The sequence below is a fragment of the Aythya marila genome (assembly GCF_965140915.1).
Source record: "Aythya marila genome assembly, chromosome: 1".
NCBI classification, from domain to species: domain Eukaryota; kingdom Metazoa; phylum Chordata; class Aves; order Anseriformes; family Anatidae; genus Aythya; species Aythya marila.
In genome coordinates, this window is record NC_139042.1 from 85,771,535 (window position 1) to 85,783,104 (window position 11,570).

At 39.5% G+C, this 11,570-nt stretch overlaps 1 protein-coding gene across 1 annotated transcript; it reads right to left on the reverse strand.

The window, feature by feature from the left end:
- Positions 1–1,073: 1,073 nt before the first annotated feature.
- On the reverse strand, positions 1,074–3,578 carry NR0B1 (nuclear receptor subfamily 0 group B member 1). The gene is made up of 2 exons (XM_082751633.1): positions 2,786–3,578; positions 1,074–1,707 (listed from the first exon to the last, which is right to left on the reverse strand). Exons 1-2 carry the CDS (start codon positions 3,363–3,365, stop codon positions 1,463–1,465), a joined length of 825 nt encoding a protein of 274 aa, XP_082607759.1. The 5' UTR covers positions 3,366–3,578; the 3' UTR covers positions 1,074–1,462.
- Between the last annotated feature and the right edge of the window lie 7,992 nt (positions 3,579–11,570).

Below are 11,570 nucleotides of genomic sequence, written 5' to 3' on the forward strand. Positions count from 1 at the left end.
GAGTTGTGATTATCCTTTGCGCAAGGTGGCAGCAAAAGAAAGCTCTTCACTTACTTCCCTCTCGCCCCTGCACACCTGCTGTTAAGAATGACTGCCTCAACTATAGTAACTGTGTTTTAAAAAACACCTCTTACTGACAGTGGTTAATATACATGTATATACTTACTGCTTTTACTTTGGGAACACTATCACTAACATTTCTTTCCCTGTTTATTTTTACCAATATTCCCAAGGGTTTATTTTTACCAATATTCCCAAGGGTAAAAGGGTAGCAAGCTGAACATGGAGAAAGGTAAACCACAAAACAAATTCCCCTTAAAATTCTTGATTTTAATTTTGACTTGATTCTAATTTTAAAATAAAAAGATTTATTTTTTTCAACAAAAACACAACTGCTTTGGGAGAAAGGATCAAGTCCAAATCCAAGATTAAAAAAAAAAAAAAAAAGTATCAGCTTGACATTTGATTATGACATCTTCTTGCTAGCTGACAAATTCTGATGGACATACCAATGGGTACACCACATGTCAGCATAACAATTGTGTGTTTCTATAGGAATTAGTTTGAAGAATCCAGCCAGCAAAATCCTTACTAGCAAATGCCTAGATTAAAAGCAAATAAAAGTGTCTAGTGCACACCAGTAGTTCACCACCCTATTCAGCGTTTGCTTTTGGGATACTTTTGCAATTGTTTTTGTTTGCTTGTTGTTTTGGGGACTCAAGTGTGTGTGTGTGTGTGTGTTTTCCCTGAAGCCCAACATGTGTTGAATGGAATGTTTTACCACAAGTTACCCAAGCTTCATTCAAGTTTCATTAAATCTCAAAATATTCATAATATGCTTTCCCTCACATCAAATAAAACATATTTTCTTTAATACTCCTTACAGACTTCCAGTCTGTTGACTTCAAGTCAATAGAAGTAGTTCACTGACAGTAGTAAGTCTCTGATGGAGCCGGTATTTGAACTATGAGCAGAATTGTGATTACAGTATCCTATTCTAATATCGCCGAAACATGCAAAGCAAACGGCTTGCTCATTTCCCACTTCTGCATGCCAACAATGTTTAAAATGTAAACCTAGACTAGTTTTTTTTGTTGTTTTGTTTTTTTTTGTTTGTTTGTTTGTTTGTTTGTTTGAGGGGGGGGTGGAGCAGGAATTCCTAACCTTGAAAGTACAATATAGTGTGCGATCTTTATTCGATACATGATTTTAAAAAAATTGCCAGTCGACAAGGGTTATGAACACTCTATGCAACCTTAAAGCTTATTCTGATGACTGTAATCTTATTCCAAAAGCACTGTCTTTAATAAAAAATAATTCCAGAACTTAAAGAATACTTTATTATTGAATACAAAAATACTATCTATGTAAAAACAATAAGTTAGTTTATTTACAGTACTTTACACTATTCTGCTCTAGGGCTTCCTTTGCATTGGATTTATTTTCATTATTTTACATGCCTTTATAATTTTGCACAAAGCATTTCCAAAAGCATGTCATCCATGTTCACTGCTCCAATGATGGGCCTGAAGAATAGTTCAGCAATCACATTAGCATTAATAGATCTTAACAAGGATAGAACAACATTCAGCTTGGCAAATCTGGCTTCATCACCTCTGTGAATGAGTCTGACATGTTCATTTAGAGCTTGTTGTGCTTCCTTCTGCAGTCCTTCAATATACTGTGTACACTGCAGTCCAGGTAAATCTGAAAAGAAAAATAAATTATTTTGTTTACACAGGTTTCATCTATAAAACACTCTTCTTACAGAAGAGTTAACAGCTTACAGATTATATTTATTACACAAAGAATTAAACAAATGGAATTGCTAGAGGACTTCTTGCATGCAGAATCAATGTGCCAAATTTTATAGTGTAGCTCAAAATCTTATCATGCTGGTGGTTAAAGACATTCAATACTCTTTGCTACTCAAAAGTGAACTGTGAATTTGCCAGCATTCATTTAAATGTTAAAAAGAATTAGTTGATAACAAAAACTTTCATTGAAGAATGCTGTACAAAATGCCTTTGCAGTGACAAGTATAATCTGTAAATAGCAGAGATAACAATTAAAAATAAATAAATAAATAAATAACTTGTTTAATAACTTGTTCACTTCTACAAAAGGCATTATTTAGGCTTTTATAAGGCTTCTTTTGACAACAGTTTCTAAGTAGCTCCAGATAAGAAGTGTCAACAAGTATTAACTCCAATATAAGATAGAAAGTTTCCTAGGGAACTACACTGAGGATATTGAGGGAGTGGGAGCAGAGGGATTTTGCTTTTCGGTGCAACAGTTTGAAGGCAGAAGTGCTAAATACAACTTGGTAGAGCCACAGTTAGGAAGTCCCATATCCAGCTGCCTTCCAGGTAAGTAACTGACATGGTAACCGCTTGGTAGAGCTGTTGGAAGTCTTTAGGAAGAGAAACGATGCATGAAAATAAAAAGAAAGAACAGTAACGCAACGCAAAGCCAAAGAAGCACTCCCCTGCCGTGGCACACCCGAGAGCCTGAGGTTTGCCCCGCTTTGTCCCCGCTGTGCAGGTGCCGAGCTTGTCCAGGGGGCCTCTGAGCTCCGCCGGCCGGACAGACGGACAGACGGATCCCCAGGGCGGCTCCAAGCAGGCGGGAAGCTGCGGCTGCCTCCCGCCTTGTCCCGAGCCACTGCCACGGGCTCGGTTTGTTTCAATCCCGGGACAGCGGCCGCGGCCCGACCCCTGGGGGGACTGCGCCCCGCGCCCCCCTGCTCCGCCACCTCCCCTGGGGGACCCCCGCGTGCACTCACCCGGGTTGAAGAGCACGGTGCCCTTGAGGTACGCGTACTCCTTGGTGCTGATGTCCAGGCTCCAGCATTTGGCAAGGAAGCCCTCGATGGCCTGGATGTCGCCGGCCGAGGGTGGGTGCGGCCGCCCCGGCGCCGGTCCCCGCGGCGGGGTGTGCTCGCCCTGCCGCCGGTTGGTGAGGATCCTCTGCAGCATGCTGGGCTCGGCGCTCTCCACCGTCTCGAAGTGCACCCGGTCCTGCGCCAGCCCCAGCACCAGCAGGGGCGCCCAGCAGCTGCGGACCAAGACGAGCTGCTCGTCCAGGGGCAGCTCCTGGAAGCAGGGCACGTTCTGCACGAAGCGCAGCGTCTTCACCAGCACGGCCGAGGCCGCCTTGCACGCCACCTGCGGGCTCTTCAGGGCCACCCGCCGCTGCGAGCCGCACGAACAGCCGCCGCACGCCGGCCCCCGCCTCGCCACCGGCCCCGGCGGCGGCTGCCGCCTCTCCGCCTCCGCCTGCTCCTGGCTCTTGAGGATGCTGTAGAGGATGCTGCTGTGCCGCCGGCCGCCCGCGCAGCAGCGGCAGCGCTCCACGCACGCCATGGCACCCGGGGCCGGGGCCGGGGTCGGGGTCGGGGCTGAGCCGCCCGGGAGGAGGCTGCTCGGGGCGGGCGGTGGTCGTGGCGGTCGCGGTCCCCGCCGCCTCCGCCCGGCGGGAGAGGCGCACTGCTCGCCCTCTGCCCGGCTGTTAACTTATTTATAGCCGGCGGCTGGGTGTGCGTGTGAGTGTGTGGTGTGTGTGTGTGTGTTTGTGATGTGTGTGTGCGTGCAGCCGCTGTGCCCGCGGTTCAAAGGGGCAGACACTCTTTACTGGCTGGAAAAGAGAGAGAGGAGGAAAAAATCAGAAAAGGAAAAAAAAAAAAAAAAAAAGAAAAAAAGAAAGCCCTCCTCCTCCTCCCCCTTTCCCGAGGCGGCGATGCCTAAAGGGAGCCTGCGAGGCGCCCGCCCCTGCCGTCAGGCTGCGGCGTGGCCGGAGGCGAGAGGGGATCCCGCGCGTCGCGAAATGGCGGCCGGCCCGCGGGCTGGGGCTGCGGGGGACACGGAGTAACACCAGGGCCGGAGCAAAAGGGCTTATGCCTCTGCTGCCCCTTCGGCTTGATTAACACCTTAATGCTGACGTGCAGAAGGGAGATGGACATGCCCCTGCACAGCCAAGGGTGAATGTGTGGGGTTGGGGTCCTGGTGAGGCTCTGTCAGGGTGCCCGGGTGTTGCTGCCTCTGCTGCATGAGATCCTGCGTGGATTTCATGAATGATGTGGATTTCCCGTTAAACCATCCTCCGCGAATAATTCCCTTCCTCTGCTTTGCAGTACGTGGCCCATCTTTATGACCTCCTGATCTTTACATTCCATCCACCCATTTAAAACGTTTCCATTTTCCTTACAAGCTTGTCATGCCCTGAAGTGCGTATTTCCACCTCAGCTTAGATCTCCTGTTCTCAGAGACCCATCTTGTCGGTGTGACATATGGACTTCAGACTAGGAAAATAACTATTAACAGGCCTTGATGTTTACACAGGAGGGATAGAGTAATAGTAATTGTCTGAATGTGATTTTACTCTCGAATGAAAAACTCATTTACTTTGTTAGTTAGACTAACTGAAAGTGGGTGCAGCAGAGAACAGTAGTAACTCAATGCAGTAAGTAGTTACTCAATGCAGTAAGTAAAGAGTTACTTCTTTGTGCCTTATATGGACCAAACCAGAAACATTTTATGTTTTATGTCAACTAGAAGAACCTTGGCACAGTTTTAAAGAAAGTAGACAGTTTTCAGCAGCCTTCTGTACCTGCTCCATCAATATCTGCTACCAAGGGATGTTTAACTCAATCCTGGACAAACTTCTTTTCGTTCAATAGAAAACTGTAGTTTTTTAAGCAAATGCCTCTATCAGCTTTGGGCTTCTTAGGAACGTAGAAAGTTTAGTCCAGATCTCAGCAATTTCTTTTCCCTATGAAGCTAGTCCTCCTATGTCAGCTTACATAGTTATATAGCCATTTCTCTCTAAGTATTCCTTCACAATTGGACTCAAAAGGGATATTGTTTACAAAAAGCACAAAAAGTATACATGTAATATAAAGCACAGGAGGGTTATTTGCCTCATGTAAACCTTGTTTTCCAAATGCAGGTTTTCCAAAATCCTAATTATAATTATCTTTGGTTTTACCTGTAAAATGCATCATGTAATTAAAAAATGTTTTATTAAAATATTATTTTATTAACTTTTCTGATGTCTCCTTAAGCAGTCGTACAGTTTACTAATGCAAGACTTTCAGATCTTTGTCTAAGGACTCTATCTTTTTTTTTTTTTTTTTCCACAGACTCAAATATGATAAATGATAAAGTCTTTTATTGTCTTTGCAGTGGTGGAGAATTGTTACATTACACCAATGTACTCATATCTACAGTTTGCAGACTGAGTTTTGTCCCTGGAGCAAAAAGCAATCTTTCACTGAACATTCTTGAAGAAAAAAAAAAATGCTTAGAATTTTTTAAAATATATATATTAAAAAATAAAAAAATTAAATTAAATATAAATGTTATGAAGTTTTTCATTTGAATAGTATCATTAGTAACTGGAAAATACTTGTCTAATCATCTAGTATATTTTCTTGCCATTCATGAGTGTTTCATGGTACATAAATCAGTGTTTTCTCAACATTGCTATGTTAGATTCTTTTTTTCCTTTCTAGTCTTTTCCTTCTTCTTTTTTTTTTTTCCTCTTTCACTAACTTCCAAGAGAAAACTTGCCACATTTTAGAAAATGAGCTTTTAGTTGACTTCAGTAGCACTTCTCCCATGAGGTATGTATTATTGGACTCACTGTGGAATCCAATTATGTTTTTTACTAGACTGCAACTTAGAAGGTATCTGTGAGAAAGTATGGTACAGCTGAGATTGCCTTTACAGTTTCAAACAGACCAGTAGTGGGAACATTCTGTTTATGGGAGGATGCTGCTTGCACAGGGTCATATGTAACTTTTATACTGAGTCTACAGTAGAAATTTTCCTGGTGTAGCAATGGGGGTTGCAGGTATCTAATTTTTCAAGACATTTCTCTTTCAACCAAGTCTCAAATGTAGATACGACTCTACTGTCATTCAATGACTCTTCTGGCACTTCAGTTTATAAACTAACATATACAAAAAGGTTTTTTCTTTGATGACTACATCAGTATGGGTATTCCATGCTGTAACTGAAACTTGATTTATTATTAAGTGCCAGAAATTGCATCAATATAATCAAAACTGTTCCTCTTTCTCTCATAAGTACATTTATGCATTCATTTCTTTCTTTCTAACTTTTAATGTATCCAAATACATGGCATTTTATTCAGGGCAGAGCATTTCTTTCCCAATTAAAACATCCAAAAAGTCCCAGACATATTTAGTAATGTTTCTTAATGCCCTAGACATATTTAGTAATGTTTCTTATGTTGACATTTAGTGATTTGAATAGTCTTTATTTTTGTGTCAGAGTTTTGCCTATCTGAGGCATTCAAGTTAAACAAAAGGCTACAAAGCATTCTGTTTAAAAAAAATTGGAAACCAAAATCCCTGACAGACAAGTCATGTTTTGATGTAAACTACATGAAAACACATAAACAAAAAACAAACAAACAAACAAACAAACAAAAGTGGGTGTGTCTCATTTCTTCTAATTTACCCAGCTCCAGGTTGTCCAGTCACAAATAGATTTATATCCAAAAAAAGATTGCTTGTTTGTTTGTATTTTGTTTTGTTTTTACCTCAGAGAAAAACCTTGGATATGAAGGTGGTACAGCGCAGTCTTAGCAGTTATACTCTTTCATGTTGCTCTTCAGTGTCCCTGTATTGCTCATCTGGTAGCACACTTGGTTCTCAGCCAGAGGGCAAGACTTCACTTTCAGAACAAGACCAAACAAGCATTTGGTTTGTGCTGTCAGTGCTTTAATGCACCATTAGCTTGAGAGAGTGTTTTTTTTTTTCCAGTGGGGAATTGAATCCTGATGCTCTGTAAATACCTACTATTCCTCCCTGTGTAAGGGCTGAAAAATGAAATTTGATCTTAAGATGAGATGTAAAACTGAGGGATCAATTCAGTGATTAGTACAAGTGAAGCTAACTTTTTATCTGGAAAAAAAAAAAAAAAAAAAAAAAAGCATTGAATGTGGAATATCGTTAAGAGTAATTTTAGCAAGACATCTTTGGTACAAGAGAAGTATTCCATTAAAACAAGGTTTTGGAATTTACATATTTTATTATGTTTCACACATACATTTCTCACTTATATTGAGACTGTCCATTTGTCAGATTGACCACCATTCACAGTCTCTGTATTTTACTGGGGTATTTACTTGAAAATGAATGAGAATTAAGGGAAAAGTGTCACCATTAAGAATTTTTTACCTACACATTTTATTAGGCATTCCTGATGGTAGTACTGCCTCCTTCCTCAATTTGCAATGGATTCCTTGGGTGGAACAAACTGTGATCCTGACTGATTCTGCCTGAGCCAAAGACAGCTGATCTGTACCAGTCAAGGGATGCTGACCTGAATTTACAAAGCCCTAAGGCTGTTACAGTATTCGATGGACAGCTTACCTAGCAAGATTTGTTTGTTCTGGATTAGGATGAGTATGTGGTTATATTCTTATGGAAATAGCTTATATAACTTATAATAGCTGGAGTATATAATAACAGTTTTAGACCTTTACACCAAGTGCTTGAAAGTAGTTGATACCCAACCCAGTAGAATGATGCAAAAGTTTCATTCAACATATCTTAAAAAAAAATGTAAATCTTCAAAAGGGATTTTTTTTTTTTTTTTTTTTTTGGGCTGGAGGGTCAGATGAGTGCTTTGCAGCATATTGTTCTGATATTTTGGATCCAGAAGTAGGAATCTTGAATTTGCATTTACTGTTACTGGACCATGTACTTCGTATTTCTATTGGCAGATAACCAATTTAAGGAGACCTTCACACATCCCAGACATCTTCTCACCTTCATGCTAATTCACCTTAGGTAATGCAATTAGGTTTCAGGGGGAGGTAAAATTAGGGGAAGAGAAACAACTTTTTCCAGGGAAAGGTGTTCAGTAACTTCACATCCCTCCCCACCCCCTAAATAAATAAATACATAAATAAATAAATAAATAAATAAAGAGTAACTGATCTGTGGGCTCAAATAGTTTTGTGTTAATAGGGATCCTTTGGGCCTTTGCAGTGTAGAAGAGCTATTGGTTCCAGCAATCTAGGACTGTACATTTAAGTACGCTGTTGGGGGTCGGCTGTGTCAATATTTAAATCTAATTTCTTTTTTTGGCAAACGTCAGTTCATATACTCCCAAACATCTGCTAGAGTGGCATGTTTAAGGGTGCAATCCCATAAGACAGATTTAGCCAGTCTAATAGCTCATTGGAGCTGAAAGAGATGACTTCCAGATATATCTTTGCTGCTGCTGCTTTCCTTGTGCCAACTCTGGCACTCATCTGACATCTTGGTGAGCCAAATCCTTTCATTAAGCTGGCTGCATTTTTAGAACAGCTATTACAGGAAAGGTGGCAAAGAAATTAGATACCTTGAAATGTGCTCTCCATGCTTTATTTTCTCCATTGATGCTTTCTGAGGTTCTGCCCAACCTAAAAAGCTGTAAAATTCGTGTCATGGCAGGTTTTTGTTTAGCTGAATCAGCAAGAAACCCATCAAGAAACTGAATAGCTTTCTGCCACTTCACTGATCTGAACTCATTCAAACAGGGATCAGAAGAGTGCCATAGCAGGTGGAAAGGAGTGGCCATTCCTCATTTCCAGAAGTGGAAGGAGAGAGAGAAAAGAGCAGGACCAGTGCTGAAAGCTCTTATTCCACTCCATCACCATGCAGAACCTCTCCCTCAGAGGGGACAAAACCCTAAAGCTTGATGGTAGGGGAGAGAGGGCTTTTAATAATCTTTGTTTTAAAATTAATCTTTTAAATACCACCTGAAATTGAACTGTACTTTTGCTAATGACACCTGGCTAAGGGGATTGTATTATCAAATATTAGTGTAGAAAAAACTTTCAATTACTAGCCTTATTACAATCATTTGCCTTGAGAAATACATTGCTAATAGGAAAAACAGATGGGTAACAAAAAAAAAAAAATCTGGAAAATTAAGTGTTTTAATACATTATTCAAGGTTGTGGCGTAAAGAATAAAATGCATTCCAGCACTGTAGTGGCAATAGTATCCATTACACAAATTCTGAAGTTGAAATTACTCTATAAATAGTCTGATTGTCTGACACTGACAAGTTCACAAATACATTTATATTTGTGAGTAATATTCAAGGGTATGCTCCTAAAAAAAATATATATATATATATTTTTTTTAAGTATGCAAATAGTTTTATCAGTTACCATTCATTTTATGTCAAAATCAATGTGAGGGCTTTTAAAATGCATCTTTCCCTAGGTTTTAATTGAGATATTTCACCAAGTTGGGTATTTGAAAATACTGACCTTTTGGTGAATCGGTGATGTAATTTCTCATTAAATCAGGTTCATGTTTTGGTATTATAAAACACACACATTTCCTTTTTACCATTCTCTGTACATGCGCATGCATAAATGATTTGTAGGTTTATCATGCAAATTAAAATCTGAATCTCAAATATTTATAATCTTAAAGTAACTTCTGCAGTCCTTTGGCTGTGTTATTTGCTCAGAGTTCACCGTGTTTCTAAATTTGTACGTTTTATACAAAACAGGAAAATCATTTGGCATTCTGTTCTGCTGGCAGGCAAGATAGACTACATCCTCAGTTTTATCAAAGTAACAGAACTAGCTTACCTTCTTTAAAGGAAGGATTTCTCTAACCTAGATCATTTCAGCAGAACTTGATTAGGGAGTGATCTGGCAGTTATGTCATCCTTATGTCAGCCTTTATGGCAGTTATGGCATCCTTTTTTTTTACTATTTTTTCCAGCCCATGGAAGCCATACTTCATGTAGATTTCTGATTTTTGTGAAATTTCACTAGAATTTCACTATTACATTATTTTCACTAATTTCCCTGTTATCTCAAGGTATGTCTTTCCAGGTTTTGATTTTGAAGATATTTTTGTCTTAGAAGAGATTCCTTCTTTCGTACCTTCATCTTTTATTTTGTTTTCTAGCCATTTATACACCATGCAGAGTATCTACATCAGAAGGACAAAAAAAATCACTAAAATGTCATCGTTGACACTTCATTGTCTCTTTCTTGCATTGAGAAAAGTATTCAGTTTAAATCTTTCACTCTTCTCAAGGACATGTTTTCTCTGTACACCTGTAAGATAGTAAATCATATCATTACCTTGGACTTTTAATCTCAGAACTCCAGGAGCATGGTCTGAGAATGAGAAATGAGGATGTTTTTGATTGCAGATGTTAATGTCTGAAACTTTAAGCAATTACATGAGGAATAGTTTAAAGTAAAACAATTGTGCTTACTTTTGACTTGAAGTATGGTTTTTAATCTTTTATTAACTGTGTTCTGTCCTCACAGTAATTCATACATAAAGCATAGAAAGTTTAATCTGATATTTCATAGCTGATTATTTCTCCTAAAGAAGACTTGAGTGCTTTTTTTACCACACTTGACAACACAAATCACACACACAAAAATCCCAGAAGTTCTTTGAGGACCTCCTTTTTCTCTCAGCAGTGCTCTTCCCTTCCAGCTCCAACCCCATAGCAGTTCAGTTGTTATAATAGTTTCTAAGTTTCCCAAATCTTTGCCAGTGCTTCCTGGCAAGCAAAAAGCACTTTACTTTGAAGCAGGTCAGGTTATAATTTTAAAATGTAGAAAGAGGGAGAATAAACTACCCTTCTGTAACTGAAACTGGGTAAGTGGCTTCTTTCCAAGGTCTTGCTTACCAAGAGATATGAATAGTCTGCTTCCCTGCCAAGGTAGATGCTGAACTCCGCCCTGATTCATGGAATTCTTCTCTGATCAATAGAATTACATTAGTGTCAGAGCTGATGTAAAATTGTGGTGCCTTGGACTGCTCAAAGAAAGTCCTCTAAGGTTTTATCCACCCCACAAAATTAAATAAGAGTAGTTTTAATAAGTCTAGCAGGAGTATCAATGACATGATGGAAATGACAGTCACAGTCCAAGTCCTCCAGGCTGTCAGTGATATCACCTTCATTCCTATGGCTAAATTAAAGCTACAGTGGTTTCACATCTTCATTCTGCTGAGTAGACATACTCCTAATATCTGTTGTTAAATGATTCAATTCAAGTAATAACTACAGCTCCCTGATACTATGAAACAACATAAAAAGAAAATCCCACGTATTCCTGGCATATGATGTCTACGTTGTAACGTGAGACTGTAATTTGGGAAGGATCATACACTACTCAAAAGAAAACTAACAGTATTTTTCCAAAATATTTAAAAGCTGAAGTGATGTGGCTCAAACACCATTATTTCATGTCTCTGTTGCTGACACAGCTGATGTTGAAATAGTTTTATTAAAGACATTACAGGGTCAATGTAAAATCTCTGTGCATATCTGAAGTATTTTGAATGATTTATGTGAGTTCATGGATATTCATTATGATGATATTCTTTCATGTTTCCATTGACGGGCAGAACAATGTCACCGGTAATGTCCAAAATAAATTATATCATCATAAAACTGGACCTTAAATGCAACAAAGTTAAATTTAAGGTAACTCTTAAAGTTTGACAATTAAGGAAAGTTAAAGGACATATTTCAAGCAGCACTTGACACCCTAAATTGCCC